The sequence below is a fragment of the Bubalus kerabau genome, chromosome 10 (genome assembly GCF_029407905.1).
Source record: "Bubalus kerabau isolate K-KA32 ecotype Philippines breed swamp buffalo chromosome 10, PCC_UOA_SB_1v2, whole genome shotgun sequence".
In the NCBI taxonomy this organism is placed as follows: domain Eukaryota; kingdom Metazoa; phylum Chordata; class Mammalia; order Artiodactyla; family Bovidae; genus Bubalus; species Bubalus kerabau.
In genome coordinates this window covers 75,165,700-75,186,617 of record NC_073633.1, presented here as the reverse complement: position 1 = coordinate 75,186,617, position 20,918 = coordinate 75,165,700, and the positions used below count along the sequence as shown (strand labels likewise).

Genomic DNA, 20,918 nt, shown 5'->3' with positions numbered 1-20,918 from the left:
GTTACATGAATGGAAAACAGGGAGAAGGTGGTAAAGGAGGATACATCCCTCATAATAGATTTGAATATTTTAACCATGTCAGCAAAGCAGTGAGATGGATAAGAGAAAGAATGAAGATCTCCTGGAAGGACACAGGGAACTGGCAAGAATAAATTAGGGCTTCTGTTGATCGTACTCCTATAGAACTTGAAGTCTACCCCACAGATGGTAGTTTGCTTCTCATCCTTCACATACAGAATTTTGCACATGTTTGGGGGTTGGGGAGGGGATTGGGAAGATTAATACTGGCTTTGTTATCCCAAACTCAAACAATTTCCTTAGGGCATTTTTGGTTCTCTATTGTGCTTTGTGCTTCATTTCATATAAAGTCAGTGTGGGGCTTGGGGTGTTTTCTTTGATAGAGAAGCAGCTGTGAGATAATTGGTGACCAGAGAGTGGAGGAGCCACAAATCCCGAGCAATTGGAGCTCTCACAGTCAGAAGAAACAATATCATGTTCAAAGGGGAGGAGGGTGTGTCACCCATCTCTGTTTGATGCAGTAGATTGTTGTTTTCCCCTTAGCTACGTGGAAAGGACTAATTTCATTTTTATGTGACTTGTACTTATAGTTTCTCATTTCTCACAGACTGTTTTCCAAATTCACATCACCAAGCCATCTGGCTGGCACGTCTGCACATGCCTTGTAGGGAATCTACTTGTCCTATGTCTTTCTTTTCAGTTTGATATTTGTCAGACAGTTTGGTGAACATTGATTATAAGTCCCCTTTTAATTCTAGAAAGAGATAAAGTGAAATATGACAAATTCAAAATTCAAGTATGATAATGTAAGAAGTATAGACAAAAGCATTGGAAAGTTATTTTTCTCATCTCTGGGTATCTAGTCTATGAATCTGGACACCACCAATGAGGTGTACTAGAAGTGCTGGACTGGCAATCAGATCTGAGTTCTGATCCTGGTTCTGACACTGATTCACTCTGTAGTCTTGGGCAAGATTCTGGGCTTCAGTTTTCTTCTTTGTACAGAGGGGTAAAACAATTGAATTTGTTGACTGAAAAAAGGCACAACCTAAAAGTTGAGAATCATGTTTTATTTGTGGACATACTGAGGACTTAAGACTGGGAGACAGCCTCCCAGCTCTGATAGACTGTTCAGAAGAGGTAAGAGAGAAGCAAGAACATATAGGAGTTTTTGCAACAAAAATCAGATATTCAGATTACTGCGATTTAAAGAAAAACCAGACATCTCAAGTTAATGAATTTAGTACTTGTCTATGTATGAGAAGATGCAAGAGTCTGAGTTCATTCAAATCATTCCTTTGATAGGCATCTTAACTGTCTAGGGCTAGTATCCTAGTTTTTTTCCAGCCCGAATCCCCTTAGGGTACACAGTCAGGGGACTCTGCAGTATGGCAGGTGACATTCTTCATCCACAATTTCTATGGTTCCCTTCAGGTCTAACATTATCTCTGATTTTGCTACTTTGTTTTCTTACAAAGTGAAAAATCACAAAAATGTTTTTCTTGACTTTACATTCATTTCTAATTTTTTTCTCTGAATTACCACTTCAGAGCTTCCCTAGGGAAGGCATCCTTCTGGTTCTGCTCCTCTTCCTTTCTTTATGTCTTGGCAGGCACTGTTAGACTTGAGGTGTGGCCAGATCACAAGACTGCTTTTTAAACATTGTTGGTTGGGGGCACCCTGCAAGTATTTCTCACATTGACCTGCCTCTAATATCTGAAATTTCATCCTCAGGAGTTTGTTTCCTGCCTATAAGTCACCTGCACTCTATTAATATACATTTGGCCTAGGAGAAGCAACACCTTAAGCTTGTTTCAGCTTAATTGGAATGCATTTATCTGGGTTTTCCCATTGAACTGGCAAACTGACCACAGCACCTCTGAGCAGGAGAGAAACAATGGCATCATTTTTATAGGTCATAGGAGTGAGTGATACATCAAAAGTCTGGACAATGCCTGGTGTTGCTACCTGGTGGGAATCAGAGTCAGAGACAATGAGGAGCTTGGGAGGGAGGTGAAGGAGAGAGTCGTGGAACACTCAATGGGGAAACTTGAAGGCAGCTGCAAAGAAGGAAGTCAGCAGACACCAACCCTCGCCCCCAAATTTGCTGCATAATTTCCCTTAGCTTGGGTCTGTCCATTACTCTGTAGGAAACTAGTGTGGTTCTCAATGAGCACTTGAGAGCCAAAAGGCAGGGAAGGGAATCACATTGTATTAACTTGTGACACTTTCTCATGGCTCCTCCAGAGTCTCTTTGTCTGCATTTTGCCTGAATTTCAGACCTATAATTAGAGTTGAGAAGAAAATGTTCTGCACTCGGAGTTTTGCTAACACCACCGTTTTTTTAGAGAGGAAGTTTTTTTAGAGGTGAAGAATACAGTAAATCTTCCCCCATCTCTTTACAAAACACACTCTCTGTTAAGAATCTAAGAAAGGTAGCTTGCTGCAGTTTCTTTCTAGAAGAACTTGTTTCTGTTAAGAGAGAAAAGAATACCTAGTCTCCTAGCTTTCTAGTGCCACCCTGCAGCTTTTGAGAGTGCAGGGTTGGAGGTGCATGCTGGGAGACTCACTTTTTTCTGGGGCTGTGCTGGTGGAGCGGAGGTTTCATTTATTTGATGTGTCTTTGTTTCATGCTGTTCTGACATTTTGTAAAAGGTGGCTTTCTTCTGGTGAAAGTTGATTACACAGTGTCTTTTCTCTCTTTAATAATTCATGTGTTTAACCTTACAAGCAACTCTGGATGTTATAGCGATGGAGTGGTTAAGGAAGTTTGGTGGACAGTGTTATGCATCAAATTTGTGTGTTTCCTAAAGGAATGGTAGCTGCTAGAGGATTTTTGAAAAGAATGGATATGCAAAAGTAAGGAACACTCCTCAACAGTTACTGACCTTAGCGTCAGTATCTCCTGAATGCCAATGATTCCTTTCTTCTTGGTGAAATTGATCCCACCAAACAAAGAGGCCATATTAAAGGTGAAAAGTATTCTATTTTTATTCTACTTTGTTTATTTACTTTTGCTTAATTTGTTCATTTAGTCCACTGGACTAGGAGAGGATAAGAAACTAGAGAACCAATGAGGAGGACATAGCTAATGAAGCAATAGAAGCATATTTCTAGACCTCTAGTTACCATAGGGAAGGAAATAGTAACCCACTCCAGTATTCTTGCCTGGGAAATCCCATGGATAGAGGAGGACAGGGATATCCCAGGACAGAGGGATTTCTGCAAACAAATCCCAGGACAGTCCATGGGACTGTAGAAGAGTTGGACACGACTTAGTGACTAAACACCAACAAACAACTAGTTCCCATGTATCCCTCGGTTCAGGTCCACTGCCCTTACAGTGGTAACACAATCTCCTAAACCTCAAAACTTCTTAAATTTCAGTACTTTTTCCTGTGCAGATTTAGATCAGTTTATTTTTTTCAGTCTCCAGTTCAGTTCAGTTCAGTCGCTCAGTCGTGTCCAGCTCTTTGCAATCCTATGAATTGCAGCATGCCAGGCCTCCCTATCCATCACCAACTCCCGGAGTTCACTCAGACTCATGTCCATCAAGTTGGTGATGCCATCCAGCCATCTCATCCTCTGTTGTCCCCTTCTCCTCCTGCTCCCAGTCCCTCCCAGCATCAGAGTCTTCTCCAATGAGTCAACTCTTCACATGAGATGGTCAAAGTACTGGAGTTTCAGCTTTAGCATCATTCCTTCCAAAGAACTCCCAGGACTGATCTCCTTCAGAATGGACTGGTTGGATCTCCTTGCAGTCCAAGGGACTCTCAAGAGTCTTCTCCAACACCACAGTTTAAAAGCATCAATTCTTCAGTGCTCAGCCTTCTTCACAGTCCAACTCTCACATCCATACATGACCACAGGAAAAACCATAGCCTTGACTAGACGGACCTTTGTTGGCAAAGTAATGTCTCTGCTTTTGAATATGCTATCTAGGTTGGTCATAACTTTCCTTCCAAGGAGTAAGCGTCTTTTAATTTCATGGCTGCAGTCACCATCTGCAGTGATTTTGGAGCCCCCAAAAATAAAGTCTGACACTGTTTCCCCATCTATTTCCCATGAAGTGATGGGACCGGATGCCATGATCTTAGTTTTCTGAATGTTGAGCTTTACGCCAACTTTTTCACTCTCCTCTCACTTTCATCAAGAGGCTCTTTAGTTCCCCTTCATTTTCTGCCATAAGAGTGGTGTCATTAGTTGTTTTCAATTATTCAATAACTGAATAGAAGAAACCAGAGGGAAAAAAATCAGTGACTTACAAGTTAGGAGAATAGAAATTTTCAGTTGTAAACTTCCACTTAGCTCTTCTATTTCTTTGCTGAGGTTTTCCATTTTTTTTCATTTAAGAGTATTCATAATTGCTTGTTGAAGTATTATGATCATAGCTGCTTCAAAAATTGTGTCAGGTAATTCTAACATCTCTGTCATTTTGGTGTTGACATATTTTAATTGCTTTCATCCAGTTCGAGATCTTCCTGGTTCTTGATATGACATCCTGGTTCTTGATATGACAATAGATTTTTTCAATTGAATTGATGAGGCTTTTTAGATTATATTATGAGGTCCCCATTAACAGAGTGAGAGGTCAGCAAGGGAGAAGAGAGACTTGTTACTGACAAGGATAAAAAGACTGGCTTCCTTCTTGGCCTTCTCTGATACCACCCTGGGAGGGATTTTGGTGTGCCTCATTAGAGCCTGCTGAGGATGGAGGTCTGGGCTGTCCACTTAGCTTTTGCTGGGATGGATGAGGGGGGATCCACAGTTTTTCCTGTGGTGTTATGTTGGAGTAGAACAGTTTCTATCTGAAAGTTTTTTGTCATAGATCACAGATTTAAATGTAAAACCTAACATTTAGAGAGCTTTTAGAAAAAATATAGAAGACTATATTGGGTGTTTAGGGCTAGACAAATAGTTCTTAGACTTGACAGTAAAATAATGAACTAAATAGGAAAAATTGATACATTGGACTTCATCAAATTTAAAAACTTTTGTTCTATGATTATGTTAAGATGATGAAGAGACAAGCTATAGATTCAGAGAAAATAATTGCAAACCACATATTCACCAATGGAATAGTATCTAGAATACATTGGTATATATGTATATCTATGGCTGATTCATGTTGAGGTTTGACAGAAAACAGCAAAATTCTGTAAAGCAATTATCCTCCAATAAAAAATAAATTAATTAAAAAAACCTCAAAGTTCAACAGTAAAAACAAACAATTTAATTCAAAATAAACAGACGACATGGAGAGAAATTTTTATATATATATTTTAATTGGAGGCTAATTACTTTACAATATTGTATTGGTTTTGCCATACATCAACATGAATCCGCCACGGGTGTACACGTGTTCCCAATCCTAAACCCCCCTCCCATCTCCCTCCCCATACCATCCCTCCGGGTCATACCAGTGCACCAGCCCCAAGCATCCTGTATCCTGCATCAAACCTGGACTGGCGATTCATTTCTTACATGATATTATACATGTTTCAATGCCATTCTCCCAAATCATCCCCCAACCCTCTCCCACAGAGTCCAAAAGACTGTTCTATACATCTGTGTCTCTTTTGCTGTCTCCCATACAGGGTTATTGTTACCATCTTTCTAAATTCCATATATATGCATTAGTATACTGTATTGGTGTTTTTCTTTCTGGCTTACTTCACTCTGTATAATAGGCTCCAGTTTCATCCACCTCATTAGAACTGATTCAAATGTATTCTTTTTAATGGCTGAGTAATACTCCATTGTGTATATGTACCACAGCTTTCTTATTCATTCATCTGCTGATGGACATCTAGGTTGCTTCCATGTCCTGGCTATTATATACAGTGCTGCGATGAACACTGGGGTACATGTGTCTCTTTCCCTTCTGGTTTCCTCGGTGTGTATGCCCAGCAGTGGGATTGCTGGGTCATAAGGCAGTTCTATTTCCAGTTTTTTAAGGAATCTCCACAGTGTTCTCCATAGTGGCTGTACTAGTTTGCATTCCCACCAACAGTGTAAGAGCATTCCCTTTTCTCCACATCCTCTCCAGCATTTATTGCTTGTAGACTTTTGGATCGCAGCCATTCTGACTGGCATGAAATGATACCTTATTGTGGTTTTGATTTGCATTTCTCTGATAATGAGTGATGTTGAGCATCTTTTCATGTGTTTGTTAGCCATCTGTATGTCTTCTTTGGAGAAATAAGACATTTTACTAAAGAAGATATATACAACTTTTATAATGATGGGGGAAAAGTCGCATGTGGTGTCTGCTTGTAAATTTTCTTAATGAAGGTAAGCATCAAAGTTCCTTTCTAAAGAAACAATGGAAATACCCTGAGTTGGCAGCCAGAGCATTACCAAGCAAGCATTTTGGGTCATGTGTCAAACACCAGAGAGGTCTGAGGTTGGTGACACAGGCCCTGCCACAAGGGCTTTATGGTGTGCTAGTAAAAATGGTAGCTGGCTTGTTTGGAGCATCTGCTGTGGGCCAGGCAGGCCATTGGCAGTGTTGCTAAGTGCTCTCAGCCACTCTGCAAGGGAGTGAGAAGCAATCCTCCTTCACACACATGGAAACAGGGTCAAAGATGTGAAAGAGCTTGCTTATTCTCAGAGAACAAGTCAATGTTGGTGTTCAGGTACGAACCAGATATGCACATGCCAGACTATCTCTAAACAGGAAAGAAAACACAGTCAGAAATGGGCAGGTTCCATCAGCCCTCCTTATCTGTGGGGTCTGGAATTCAATCTGTAACTGGTTGAATCAACAGATGCAGAACCTGCAGATAAGGAGGGCCCATTGTATTAGGCCACTTGATATAAGGGACCTGAGCATCCATGGATTTTGGTGTCCTCAGGGGTCCTGGCACCAGTCCCCTACAGATACTAAGGGAGACAATTAATTTAAATGTTCAGAAAGTGGCAGATAATAGAGACAGTGATGGGGAAGAGATGGTTAGACCAAGAATAAGCACATTATAAATATGAATTGTGAACTCACTTTCATGTCTAAGCTAGAGGATATTTTCTGATGGCTCAGCAGTAAAGAATTCCCCTGCAATGAAAGAGATGCAGGAGATGTGGGTTCAGTTCCTGGGTTCGGAAAATTGTTTGGAGGAGGAAATGGCTACCCACTACAGTATTATGGCTGGGAAAATCCCATGGACAAAGGAGCCTGGCAGACTACAGACCATGGGCATTGCAAAGAAACAGACACAACTGAGCTCAGATGTGACTGAGCACCCACCCATACAGAGGGTATTTTCAGTATTGTTTTAATTGGCCATGTGTACTGTAACAGTAAGCCAACACAAGCATGTCTATTTACTTTGTAATGTGACACGCATTATCCTGTTGACAAAGCATTAATAAATGCTACCCTTCCATTTACATTAAAAGGGAAAATTCCTTCAAATTTGGCTCAGAACTTTCCACTTAGGAGGAGAGTTTCTCTATTTTATTTTATTCTGGGTCCTTCCTGCCTGTCTCCTTCCTTCCTTCCCATTTCTTCAGAGGATCTATTCCTGCCAAATCTTGAGTTTTGTAGTCAACTGTCCACCAAAATGTAGAAAATACAGAATGAACACTAAAATAAACTACTACCAGTACATCATTATTCCAAGAAGCTCTTCATCCTTTGGGACTCCACATAGGCAATGGAGAATATACGTGAAAAGCAAACAACAAACCATCCCAATGTCTGTGTGAGGGGGCAGAAATGATTACCATGGGAATGTTCAAACAACTTGCCTCCTTCCTGCTCTCTGACAAGCCTCCCTGAATCAGGAGCTCAGTTCCCCACCTCCTCACCCAACTAAAGAGGGATGATCCTTTCTTACTCCTGGAGAAACTACATCAATCCAAAGGATGAAGGGATGGGAGCAGGGAAAAGAAGAGAAAAAGATTAAAAGCATCAGGATGCAGTCTTTAGAGCAGATGTGAAATGGGGAAGCCATGTTTTTGGGTGGAATTATGTATTTGGATCTTCACAGACTTCAGTTAAGTTGAGGCAGTTTTTTGAGTAATTTCCTGGTTACTTTAGGTTGTTGGTGGATAGAGTTTATGCATTTCCAGGAACCAGAGCCACATCTGGAAGCCCTGCCAAACTTACAGCATTCTATGACTTCAGTTTTCAGTTCAGTCGTTCAGTCGTTCAGTCTTGTCTGACTCTTTGTGACCCCATAGAGCACAGCATGCCAGGCCTCCCTGTCGATCACCAACTTCCGGAGTTTATCCAAACTCATGTCCATTGAGTTGATGATGCCATCCAACCATCTCATCCTCTGTCATCTCCTTCTTCTCCTACCTTCAATCTTTCCCAGCATCAGGGTCTTTTCAAATGAGTCAGCTCTTCGCATCAGGTGGCCAAAGTACTGGAGTTTCAGCTTCAACATCAGTCCTTCCAATGAACACTCAGGACTGATCTCCTTTAGGATGGACTGGTTGGATCTCCTTGCAGTCCAAGGGACCTTCTTTATAGTCCAACTCTCACATCCATACATGACTACTGGAAAAACCATTGCCTTGATGAGACAGATCTTTGTTAGCAAAGTAATGTCTCTGCTTTTGAATATGCTATCTAGGTTGGTCATAACTTTCCTTCCAAGGAGTAAGCATCTTTTAATTTCATGGCTGCAGTCACCATCTGCAGTGATTTTGGAGCCCCCCCAAAATAATGTCAGCCAGCTTCCACTGTTTCCCCATCTATTTGCCTTGAAGTGATGGGACTGGATGCCATGATCTTAGTTTTCTGAATGTTGAGCTTTAAGCCAACTTTTCCCCTCTCTTCTACCACTTTCATCAAGAGGCTCTTTAGTTCCTCTTCACTTTCTGCCATAAGGGTGGTGTCATCTGCATATCTGAGGTTATTGATATTTCTCCCGGCAATCTTGATTCCAGCTTGTGCTTCCTCCAGCCCAGCGTTTCTCATTATGTACTCTGCATATAAGTTAAATAAGCAGGGTGACAATATACAGCTTTGACGTACTCCTTTTCCTATTTGGAGCCAGTCTGTTGACCATGTCCAGTTCTAACTGTTTTCACAATAAACTGGAAAATTCTGAAAGAGATGGTAATATCAGACCACCTGATCTGCCTCTTGAGAAATCTGTATGCAGGTTAGGAAGCAACAGTTAGAACTAGACATGGAACAACAGACTGGTTCCATTCTATGACTTAGAGACCAGCAAGGATCAGCTCACCTGGCTTTCTGGGTAGCTGGAGGGAGGTGGATAAGCCAACTCAATCAACTTGAGAACAGCCAATGTTGGATGGATCACCTGTGAGTGAGGTATTAGGTTAAACATTTCCAACTGCCATTTTTAGCAGAAATACTGTTGAATGTTTAGAAATGCTAAAATCTATTATTGAATATTTAAAAAGGACGTTGAAACTGAATATGTGGGAAGAAATGGACTTTGATGTTAAAAGATATTTGAATTCTGGACTTTTTTACTTAGTAGATGTATGGATGTGTGCAAGTTAGTGCAACTGCTCTGAGTCTCAGTTTTCTCATCTGAAAAATAGATATAACAACACCTCATAGGGATGGAGTGAGAGATTATAAGGCATGTAGAGCTTTCAGGACATTGTATGCACTCAAAGATTAGTCTACTGAACCCACTTCGTTGAGGTCTTTAGCTTTGATTTGCTAGACATGTTGAACAGTAGTTCATTTCCCTGGACTTTTGTGGTGATGAACAGGGAGGCCTGGCGTGCTGCAGTCCACGGGGTCACAAAGAGTCGGACAGGACTGAGCGACTCAACTGAACTGAACTGAGCACTCAGAATCAATTGCATAAGAGGAAGAAGGGATCTGCCAGCTCATCTAGTCGAAGGCTACACTTTACATATGTAGAAATCCAAGCCAGGGGATACTTCCCTAGGTCACAAAACTAAGCCAGTGTCAAAATCCTTGCTGCCAGGTCCAGGCTGCCAGTTCCAGAGGGGTCAATTGAGTTACATAAGAGAGTTGGGCTGATCTTGCATCTCACATCCATCCAGCAGAAGCCCAGGGTGGGGAGAAGAGGGACAATGAGAACCGTGAATGTGCCCCAAGGTCAACTTTCCTTTCAGGCACAGATAATAAAGGCTCTATGTGGCTCCTTCACCCCAGGAGACCCAGAGCTGCCCTAAGGTTTAGGTAGAAAAGGTAAATTGATTTCATCTCACCATCAATTCATTTGGAGTTGCCTGGGGATTTGTTGCGAGTATTCTGTGACCATTTCCAGATTCAACAAGACAGGGTTCTATGATGGATGAACAATATCTGCTTTGGGTGTGGGGGAAGTAGCAGTGTGAATTCCTGGACCCTATCTTCAATGGATGCTGCTGAATCAGAAGCTCCAGGGATGTAGCTCAGGAATCTGCATTTTAAATAAGCCCCCTGGGTATATCCACCACTTACCTAGTGGATAAAGTTAAAATCCCTCTGAGTGTGCCATAGGTCCACTAGGACCTAGCCCAGAAGGTTCCACCCAGCAGTTAATGAGATGTGTTATTTAGGAGGAAAGATCTCACCCAGCAGTGGAGCCTGAGGAGATGCCAGTTTGTCCAGAGTCCTCCTCAGTCTACCACCAGTCTATCTGAGCTGTCCTTGAGGTCTGAGATAGCTCTCAAAGGCACTGGGATAGTCACAGGAAAACAGCGGATTACATGTTCTGCAAACTGATGGTCATCGTTTGAATTGCCTTCCTCCCAAAATACATATGGTGATGTTCTAACTGCCAGTACCTCAAATTGTGATCTCGCTTGGAAAATAGGTTTGCAGCAGATAAATTCAATTAGTTAAGATGAGGTCATACTGGAATAGAATGGGCCCCCTAACCCAATATGACTGCTGTCCTTGAAAAAGGGGAAATTTGATACAGAAGTAGACCCATGCAGAGGGAAGACAGTGTGAAGAGATACACAGAGAAGATGGCCATCTGCAGGTCAGGGAAAGAGGCCTCTAGTCAGAGATGTCAGAAGGAACCTATATTGCCAACACTTTGATTTTAGATTTGTAACCTTCTAACAGTTTCAGAACTGTGTGACAGTAAATGTTCTGTTGTTTAAGCTATCCAGTTTGTGGTTGTTTGTTAAGGCAGCCCTCATGAATTAACACCCAGGCCTAAGGACCTTAGAGATGAACGGCCATGGGATAGAGAGGTTTCAGGGAACTGCCCAAGGTCATACAGCTACCAAGTGGTGAGGTGAGGCTGAATCCCAGCTTTAGCCCTTCTCTGGTCATGGGGTTACCTCTCCTGAAAGCAGTTACCAACTTCTTAATTCTGCACCTGCCTCACACTTTCCTGCCTTCCTGGCCCCTGCATGGTGCGCTCTGTTGACTTGGGTTCCTACAGCCAATAACCAGCCCAGCTCTGGGTTCTGCCTCGTTTCTGTGCTGTCGCCACCCTGAGTGATCATGAGCTTACGTCTCCCTGAGCTTCCGCAATGTTGTCAAGTGTCCTGATTCAATAAGATGAATAATCTCCTGAAATAAACATCATAGTGACTGAAGCCATGAAAGAAGTACAGAGTACGCTAGGAAGATTGTTCTTTTTGTTGTTCACTCACCAAGTCATGTCCAACTCTTTGCGACCCCATGGGCTGCAGCATGCCAATCTTCCCTGTCCTCCACTATCTCCTGGAGTTTGCTCAAATTCATGTCCATTGGGTCTGTAATGCTGTCTAACCATCTCATCCTCTGTCACTGCCTTCTCCTCTTGCCCTCAATCTTTCCCACATCAGGGTCTTTTCAAATGAGTCAGCTCTTCACATCAGGTGGCCCAAGTATTGGAACTTCAGCTTCAGCATCAGTGCTTCCAATGAATATTCAGGGTTGATTTCCTTTAGGATTGGCTGGGATTCTCAAGAGTCTTCTCCAGCACCACAATTTGAAAGCATCAATTCTTTGGCATTCCACTTTCTTTATGGAATGATGGTCTGTGTCTAAAATATTAGAACATGTGAAAATGGAATCATCGTTAATTTTTCTTCTTTTCAGTGGGGAGGGAGGTTTATATCTGTGATATTGTTTATGTTGCTATTTAAAAAAGCTTTGTAATGTGTTCATTTGTTTCCAGAGGCCTCAGCTATTTTTTCTTCTCTCTTTTTTTTTTTAAATTTTATTTTATTTTTAAACTTTACATAATTGTATTAGTTTTGCCATATCATTTTGATATTTTTTCTTCCCAAGCTTCTTGATATTGAAAGAATCCTTCAAAAAGATTCAAGGCCATTGGACTAGAAACCCCACAATGGGTTATAGCCTTGATTATAATACATTGTTAATTCATTCTATCAACCCATGAATTTTACCATTGTTATTATGTGACCCAAGAGCCAAAACTGCTCCTTGGGTGGGGAAATGGTGACTATAGTTAACTGGACAGAGTTTCTGAAGCTTCCAATCCTATGTGAAGTAATTGCTCTGATTTTTATATATGTCCATTAATATTTTATATCTGATTCAGGAAATACAGAATCAGAAGAATTTATAGCCAAAGGCAAATGTAGACTTAGACTGTTGGTAGTAATTCACTTGAGCCAGCATGGTTAAATAAATAAAACTGATTTTTTGAAGGCATACAGTTTATACAGTAAGGAATGTGAGTTTTTGGTTGAAAGATAAGGAAAAAATGTGTAAGCATTATGTCTATATCACAGATTTTACGAGACAGGTTGAATAGGGAAATTCACCTCCCAGGGTTGTGAGCAAACATGTGAAGAGGTAGGGCTTGAGGAAGTGATCCAAAAGATGGTGGAGTGATTTATAGAGGCAAAGCATGATTGTATCCAAAAGAATCACCATTTTTTCACCAGTCCTTTTCCCATATGAAAGTCCTTGTCAAAATCATACTCCAACCTTGGGTTGACTCTCCAATGCCCTCCTGTCAACCTTCCACACCCTCCAAGGGGCCGTGACATCCTCTCCTGAAATCCCCACTGGTCATCACTGGACATCTAGGCTGGCACCTTCTCTGCCTGGTGTTGTGGTTATTTGGGACCATCCTTCCTCGCCCCTAGGGTCTACAAACGAAAACTCCTTGATCTGTGAGCCTTGGTTACTGGCCCACCTAGGGGATGTAAAGCCCCTGTGCCTCAGATGAGCTTGTCTACAGAAGATCCAGCATTCTCTTCCCTGCTTCCTGACCACTCCCTGCCTGAGAAGTCAAGGATGATAGGAAACCAGGGAAACAGAGAACAGACCATATACCTTGAGACACTGAGCTCCCTGACATGTGTTAACTGCTTGTCAAAAACCCTTTCCCCTGCTACTTTTTCCTTCTATGTGTTATGAATTAGAAAACTTACAAATGCTTTTTTCCTTATGGGCAGAAGGAAGGGAGTAGATGATTTCCTCTTATTCCATAAGTTTGGTTCTCTCTCTCTGTTAGAGTAAAACTATTTGCTATAATAAATAAACTTCAAACTTAAAAAAAATTGAAGCATAGTTGATTTACAATGGTGTCTTAGTTTTTAGGGGAAGCAAAATGATTCAATAATACATATATACATTCTTTTTTATATTCTTTTCAATTATAAATTATTATAAGACATTAAATATAGTTCCCTGTGCTAAACAAGAGCTTTTCATTAATCTGTTTTACTAGAGCAGTTTGTATCTGCTAATCCCAAACTCCTAATTTATCCCTTTCTCCTTTCCCCTTTGGTAACCATAAGTTTGTTTTGTATGTCTATGAGTCTATTTCTGTTTTATAAATAAGCTCATTTGTATCACTATTTTAGATTCTACATACAAGTGACATCATATGGCATTTGTCTTGCTCTTTCTGGCTTCAGTTAGTGTGATAATCTCTAGGTCCATCCATGTTGCTACAAATGACATAATTTCAGTTTTTTTTTTTATGGCTGAGTGGTATTTTATGCATATACACACTACATTTTCTTTATCCATTCATCTGTCCATGGACATTTAAGTTGCTTTCATGTCTTGACTGTTGTAAATAGTGCTGCTATGAATATAGGGGTGTATGTATCTTTTCAAATTAGAGTTTTGTCCAGATATGTGTCCAGGAGTGGGATTGCTGGATCATATGGTAGCTCTGTATTTAGTTTTTTGAGGAATCTCCAGACTGTTTTCCACTTTGGCCTCACCAATTTACATTCCCACCAAGTGTAGAGAAACCTCAAACTTTTAGTGGCTTAACACAAGGTAAGTTTATTTCCCTATCATGTAACAATCTGATGTATATAATTTTACTCAGGAAGGAGGTTCTTACTTACGGTATCTCAGACACCTAGGTTCCTTCCATCTTGTGGATCTTATCTCCTGCTTCTAGTTAATGGAAAATTCTAAAAATGGCTCATGTCATTGTGATCGCATTTCCTTGGTGAGAACTAGCCATATGGCCACACCAGGATACAAGGGATACTGGGAAATAAATCTCTGGCTGGACAGTAATATCCCAGCAATGAATTCTTACTACAGAAGGGGGAACATAAATTTTGGGGGGTTAGCCAGCAGTCTGTCACACTATCTTAGTGTGGGTGAGAACCATGATTTTAATATATTTACCTCCAGCTTAACTGCCTCATTCCACTCCAGCCAGCAGAGATTCCAAAGCTGTCCTTTATTTGGATTGGACCCCGTACTGTTCAATTTCCACAATCAGATGTAAGCCAAGCCTTTGCAAGCGTTGGCAGTATATGGCAGGGGCTATCGTGGAAAGGGTAGCAGCAAGTTGTGGGTCAGGGTCACCACCAACTGCCTGCATCAGCCCTTTCCTGCTCTGCAACTGTAGATAATTATAAGTTTGGAAAATTATATGCTTATTTTTTCATATCCTTTTTCAATCCTCTGTTGGCATTGTTAAAATAAATATGTTTTTTAAAAAGCATGTCCTGGTTATTATGCTTGCTTCTCTTTTAGCATCTATGACTGTTTCCACATCAGCCCCAACAGAGTGCTTTGCTCAGACAGGTGTGTTGAATGAATAGGCAAACTAACATTAATGGCTTAATAACGTCCAAGGGAAGCTGCATATTAGGGTCTTGGACATTTTATACACCAACTAACCCATGCCTCTGAAATAAGGAGAATGGGGCTTATTCATGAAAACATGAGATGGGGACCACCCAATGCAAGGCAGGCACCTCAACCCAAGTTATTTGACGTCGGTGCTCATGAAATAATGTTTTTGATGGGTATTTTCCAGTCACTATTTACTAAGAATAGTGGATTGTTACTTAGGACTGTAACTGAGTATATTGGTTTTCCAGGTTGAGCTGGGCTGGTATAAATCACTCTACTGGGATCTTAGTTACTCTGACCATGAGCACCTGGCCAGCCAGGCCCCTATCACAGAACTCAGCACATCAAAGCCTAGTAGTTCTCTCACCGCTTAAGTTGGAGGCAGGGAGATCATGGTTGTCATCCTGGGGGCTGTGGGGCTGGATTTGAAGGGAGGGAAAGATGAAGCGATATAATTCTTAAAGGGGAGACAAATGGATATTGAGTAGGTGGTTTAATGCCTATCTAGAATTCACTGAACAAAATTTATGGCCGTATAGAGAAATCAGAAAGACAGAAGTACAGAAAGCTTTTGTGAGAAGAAAATAATGTCGTGAAAACATTCCCAATTTCCCACAGATTGGCCTAAATGGAATGTTCAGCTATTTGATTCATCCTCAGTTGTTAGTGAAGCAGACTAACTTTATTTCTTTTAAACCTGAAAGGCATCTGGGAGGTGGTTTGCAGTGAAGTCCCTGGGGGAGGTTGAATGCACTTGGATGCAGGTTCTCTAAAGATTCAGGAAGAGGCTGGGGGGAGGCTTCTGTCTAGATGTGCCCCATACCTGCTGGGAAGCCTGGCAAATGAAGTGCATGAGGGGGTCAATGGAGGGCAGGGAAAGGAGAAGGCTGGCTTCTAGGAACCATTTTAGAGATCTACCAGGAAACTGAAATATTTAATAGTAGATGCCAATCTACTGATTGGGGCCGCAAACCTATGCTACCAGACACATCTAAGAGTGAATAGCAGTACCTTCTATTCATTTACAGGAAGTAGTTTCTAGGCAACTCTGAGATTGTTTTTTAGTGACTTTCATCTCCCCCGTATTTGTTTAAATCCCCTTTAACATAGTCTTCAGAAATAATACCATTTTGAATTAATTTCTCTGAACTCAATTCTAAGATGCAAATATCCCTGAAAAGAGTCACAAACGTTGTCTATACACACTAACATGTTCCTGGCTTATTAGATGCTTTCTGTCAACAGGAGGAAATCCTGAAGCATGTTGGGAATCGGGAAGTGGAAGGAAAGTCAAGGAGACTCTGTGGCTTCTGGACTGGAGCCATTTAATAGCTCGGCAGGCTTTAATGTACACCTCGAATCTTTGGAAACATGTACATAAATGCTTAGGTAAGTATAATGCCTTGTTCATTTGGCATATTTTACAATATGAATATGATGACTCTTCCCAAATGTGTGGAGTTTTCACCATAGCACACTAGGCTTAGAGCTATTTGACAATAACTTATTTACACTATGAATAAGTTTAGAGTTGAGTTTGCTTAGAACTTAAGTTAATGATAAACATCTAATGTAAAATATATGCATGCAAATTGGTATACCTTTTGGGAAGACAATATCTATTAAAAATTTGCATATGTATACTCTTTGATCTGGCAATCCTACTTCTGGGAATTTTTCCACTGAAATATTCCCACAGTAATGCTAGAATATTGCATTGGATGTTTCCTTAAGCATTGCTTATAGTGCTGAATAATAAAAAATAATTCAAGTATCTTTTAAAAGGATATTTGTTAAATAAATCATGCAACAGCTGTATAGAAGAATACCAAAAAACCTGAGAAGGGTGAGGCATTTCTGCAGTTACTGATACTAAGAGATGTCTAAGCAAGGTTACTATGTGAAAAAGCAAGTGGAATCTGATACAATTCTCTATGGCTGTACAGTCTCAGAAAAGGTCTGAGACATATCAGTTCAGTTTAGTCGCTCAGTCATGTCCGACTCGTGGTGAGCCCATGGACTGCAGCACGCCAGGATTCCCTGTCCATCATCAACCCCTGGAGTTTGCTCAAACTTGTGTCCATCAAATTGGTGAAGCCATCCAACCATCTCATCCTCTGTCATCCCCTTCTCTTCCTGCCTTCAATCTTTCCCAGCATCAGGGTCTTTTCCAATGAGTCAGTTCTTCACATCAGGTGGTCAAAGTATTGGAGTTTTAGCTTTAGAATCAGTCCTTACAATGAATATTCAGGACTTATTTCCTTTAGGATTGACTGGTTTGATCTCCATGCAGTCCTAGGGACTCTCTAGAGTCTTCTCCAACACCACAGTTCAAAAGCATCAATTCTTCAGTGCTTAGCTTTCTTTATAGTCCAACTCTCACATCCACACATGACTACTGGGAAAACCATAGCTTTGATTAGATGGACCTTTGTTGGCAAAGCAATGTCTCTGCTTTTCAATATGCTGTCTGGGTTGGTCATAGCTTTTCTTCCAAGTAGCAAGCGTCTTTTAATTTCATGGCTGCAGTCACCATCTGCAGTGATTTTGGAGCCCCAAATCACTGAGACATATACCAAAGGACATATACCAATTGTAAGTGGTAGTTAACTTAAGGGGATGAGGGTCTTCTACTTTCTGCTTTCATTATTCCTGTGCTGTTTGAATTTTCAACAATATCCATTACTTTTGCAATAAAGTTATTGTTGAAACTATATCCCACCAAGGCATGGCTCAGTTTTGGTCACAAGCCCTCCTCACCAGGGGAATGCTCTTTCTTCTCACTCCTGCAGTGCTATGTGTGTGTCCCAGTTCCATTTCTACGTGCTGTTTCCAATCTCCTGCCTTCTACTGTGTCTGGAGACAGGGTTTCCTTCATATTAACTCAAGGACAGTGCCTGGATCTTTTAGAATTTGATGTCTCACTTCAAATCCTTTTAGACTTACTTTCCCTTCTTCAGACACCTTTCAGTTTCCATCGGGCTCCTTCCCCCTCCTGTGGTTTTCTCCATGCTCTGCTCTCTACTGTCTTTTTCACGTGGACTTTCTTTCTCTCTGAAGGATCCCATTCTCTAAAAACTGTCTTTTTCTAACTGCCGTTGTTTACTGCCTCCCACTTCAAAGAGGGTAGCAAGTTCTTCTTCACCTACTGTAACTGCAAGTCTGCACTCACCTGCTTTCAGAGGCAGGCATTCATGCCACTAGCTAAAGATACTCTGAGGTTCAGTAGATTCACAGTAATTTCCTGACTTCCTAACTGTGCATGGCCAGAGAGGCAACTGAAACACTCATGGGCAGCGTGTAAGCTGGAATAGAGGAATAAATAGCAAGAGGGGCTGAAGTGATCAGCCTCCAAGTTGGCCCCTGGAATCCTTACCTCTTGATGTCACACCCTCTGTGGTCCTCCCTGGACCTGTGTGACCAGTAGAACAATGTGGAAGTCATAGCAGAGCTGTATACTAAGAATGACATATATATATACACACACACACACATATATATGGATACTTATATGAAAAGTTATGACCAACCTAGACAGCATATTAAAAAGCAGAGACATTACTTTGCCAACAAAAGTCCATCTAGTCAAAGCTATGGTTTTTCCAGTGGTCATGTATGGATGGGAGAGTTGGACTATAAAGAAAGCTGAACGCCATAGAATTGATGCTTTTGAACTGTGGTGTTGGAGAAGATGCTTGAAAGTCCCTTGGACTGCAAGGAGATCCAACCAGTCCATCCTAAAGGAAATAGTCCTGAATATTTTTTGGAAGGACTGATGCTGAAGCTGAAACTCCAATACTTTGATCTTTTCACTGGAAAAGACCCTGATGCTGGGAAAGATTGAAGGCAGGAGGAGAAGGGGACAACAGAGGATGAGATGGCTGGATGGCATCACTGACTCAATGGACGTGAGTTTGAGTAAACTCTGGGAGCTGGTGATGGACAGGGAGGCCTGGCATGCTGTAGTCCGTGGGGTCACAAAGAGTCAGTCAACTAAACTGAACTGAACTGATATGTATATTTAAAAGTATCCCAGATCCTGACATAGGGTCAGCAGAAGCAGCAGCAGCAGATCCTGACACAGGGTCAATGTTTAGTAAATGTCATCTTTTTTTACATTAAAAAAAAATATTTAAACTTATTTTTGGCTATGCTAGGTCTTTGCTGCTTCACTCTTCATTGTTGTGTATGGGCTTCTCATTGCAGAGGCTTCTCCTGTTGCGGAGCACAGGCTCTAGGTGCCCAGGCTTTAGTAGTTGTGACACCGGAGCTTTGTTGCACCCTGGCACGTGGGATCTTTCCCCCACCAGGGATTGAACCCATGTCTCCTGTATTGGGAGGTAGATTCTTTACTGCTGGACCACCAAGGAAGCCCAGTAAATGTCATCTTAAAAGAAGACAAAGATCCAGCAGCAAAAGCAGAAAATGCCTCTCCATGTTTCTCTCTTTCCTTCTTTTCTGGCTAGATGTATATATATGTGTGTATATATATATGTGTGTGTGTGTGTGTGTGTGTGTGTATAGTGCCAGATGTATATATATACATTATATATATAGGGGCTTCCCTGGTGGCTCAGATGGTAAAGAATCTGTCCACAATGTGGGAGATCTGTGTTCAAACCCGGGGTTGGGAAGATCCCCTGGAGAAAGAAATAGCAACCCACTCCAGTATTCTTGCCTGGGAAATCCCATGGACAGAGAAGCCTGGCTGGCTACAGTCCATGGGGTCATAAAGATTCAGGTCACAGAGAGTCGGAGCAACTAACACTTTCAACACTAACATACATACATACATATATATATATATATATATATATATAAAGTTAACAATAATTTGAATTTAGTTCAGTTTTGTTTTGCTTCTAAATTCATTGCTAATTCACCATCTTGCTTTTGTGTGAATGGAATTGTTCTAAACTTAGAATGGGATGCAGGAGTCAATGAGAATGCTTTGACTGTCCATTAAATCAATAGGAATATGAAACTGCTGTTTGCCTTCCATTATGGATAGAGCAACACTGTTCAGATTTTCATTATGAAAATAGGCACCTTCTCAATGGACTTAGTATTTTCTCTGAGTCAGATCATGAGAGACATGGTTGTCTTTGCTTCTATTATTATAAATGCACATTAGTGAACCTTACTACTGACAGATACACCTTCCAGAGATGCTGTACAGTTTTATGGTGGAATGAATAATTCAGAGCTTGTGTAGGCCCCAAATTTCTGGATTAAATTGTTAATGATTTTATTAGGGTGACAGACTGATGCAGAGTTGCATCAGACTATAAAACTACTAAATATTTATAGCGTTTTCTTTATTCAGTTACTGAGTGATTCCACTTTTGCAATCTAGTAACTTGATCTGTAATGGTAGAAATTTTTTTGTTTTGAAAGAATATTCTTCAATCTCACAACCAGTTAATTAAGTTGTTTATGGAAATAACTTGTAAGATTTATGTCAAATGGCAGAATCAAAAGATTTATTGATGATATGTTGAGGAAAATCTATTGCTGGATCAAAAGAAATCTATGAAAATTAGTTTTAAATAGTCTATTAGGATAGATTACCAGCATTACTGATAAGCATTAACTTTATTCAAAGTAAATGATTTGAGAAATTTTTACATAATTATTTTTCTTACCAGGGTTTTCTGTTATTGTACTTTTAAATAGTTGTGTGTAAACCTTGTTTTAGGGGAGTAGACTAATACTTAAAATAAACATTAATTATATTATTATTAAATAAGCATTACATTATATTAGGCTTTCATAATGTGCATGTTTTTAATGTTTTTTTTTTTTCAAATAAATTTGACCCAATTTTGACCTAAAGTAGACTTTTGCCTCAAGTCAGTCCTCTACCCAGATCTACTTTGTATTGGTTAGGGTTCACGTAGAGAAATAGAACTATCAGGAGGCG

General features: G+C 40.7%; 1 protein-coding gene across 13 annotated transcripts in view; it reads left to right on the top strand.

Moving 5' to 3' along the window:
- SLC35F4 (solute carrier family 35 member F4) overlaps positions 1-20,918 on the top strand; it is a 353,130-nt gene that overhangs the window by 6,459 nt on the left and 325,753 nt on the right. For 2 of the 13 annotated variants that reach the window (XR_008699479.1, XR_008699480.1), the window contains exon 1: positions 16,247-16,384. The exons of 9 other annotated variants lie outside the window; for them this stretch is intronic. Coding sequence is in view for 1 of the 4 variants with exons in the window: in XM_055538166.1 (XP_055394141.1) it covers positions 16,342-16,384 (43 nt within the window). In the remaining 3 variants the exon portion in view is untranslated. Of the gene's footprint in view, positions 1-16,240; positions 16,385-20,918 lie in introns of those variants that run through there. 2 more of the 13 variants (XM_055538166.1, XR_008699488.1) reach the window with 2 other exon arrangements.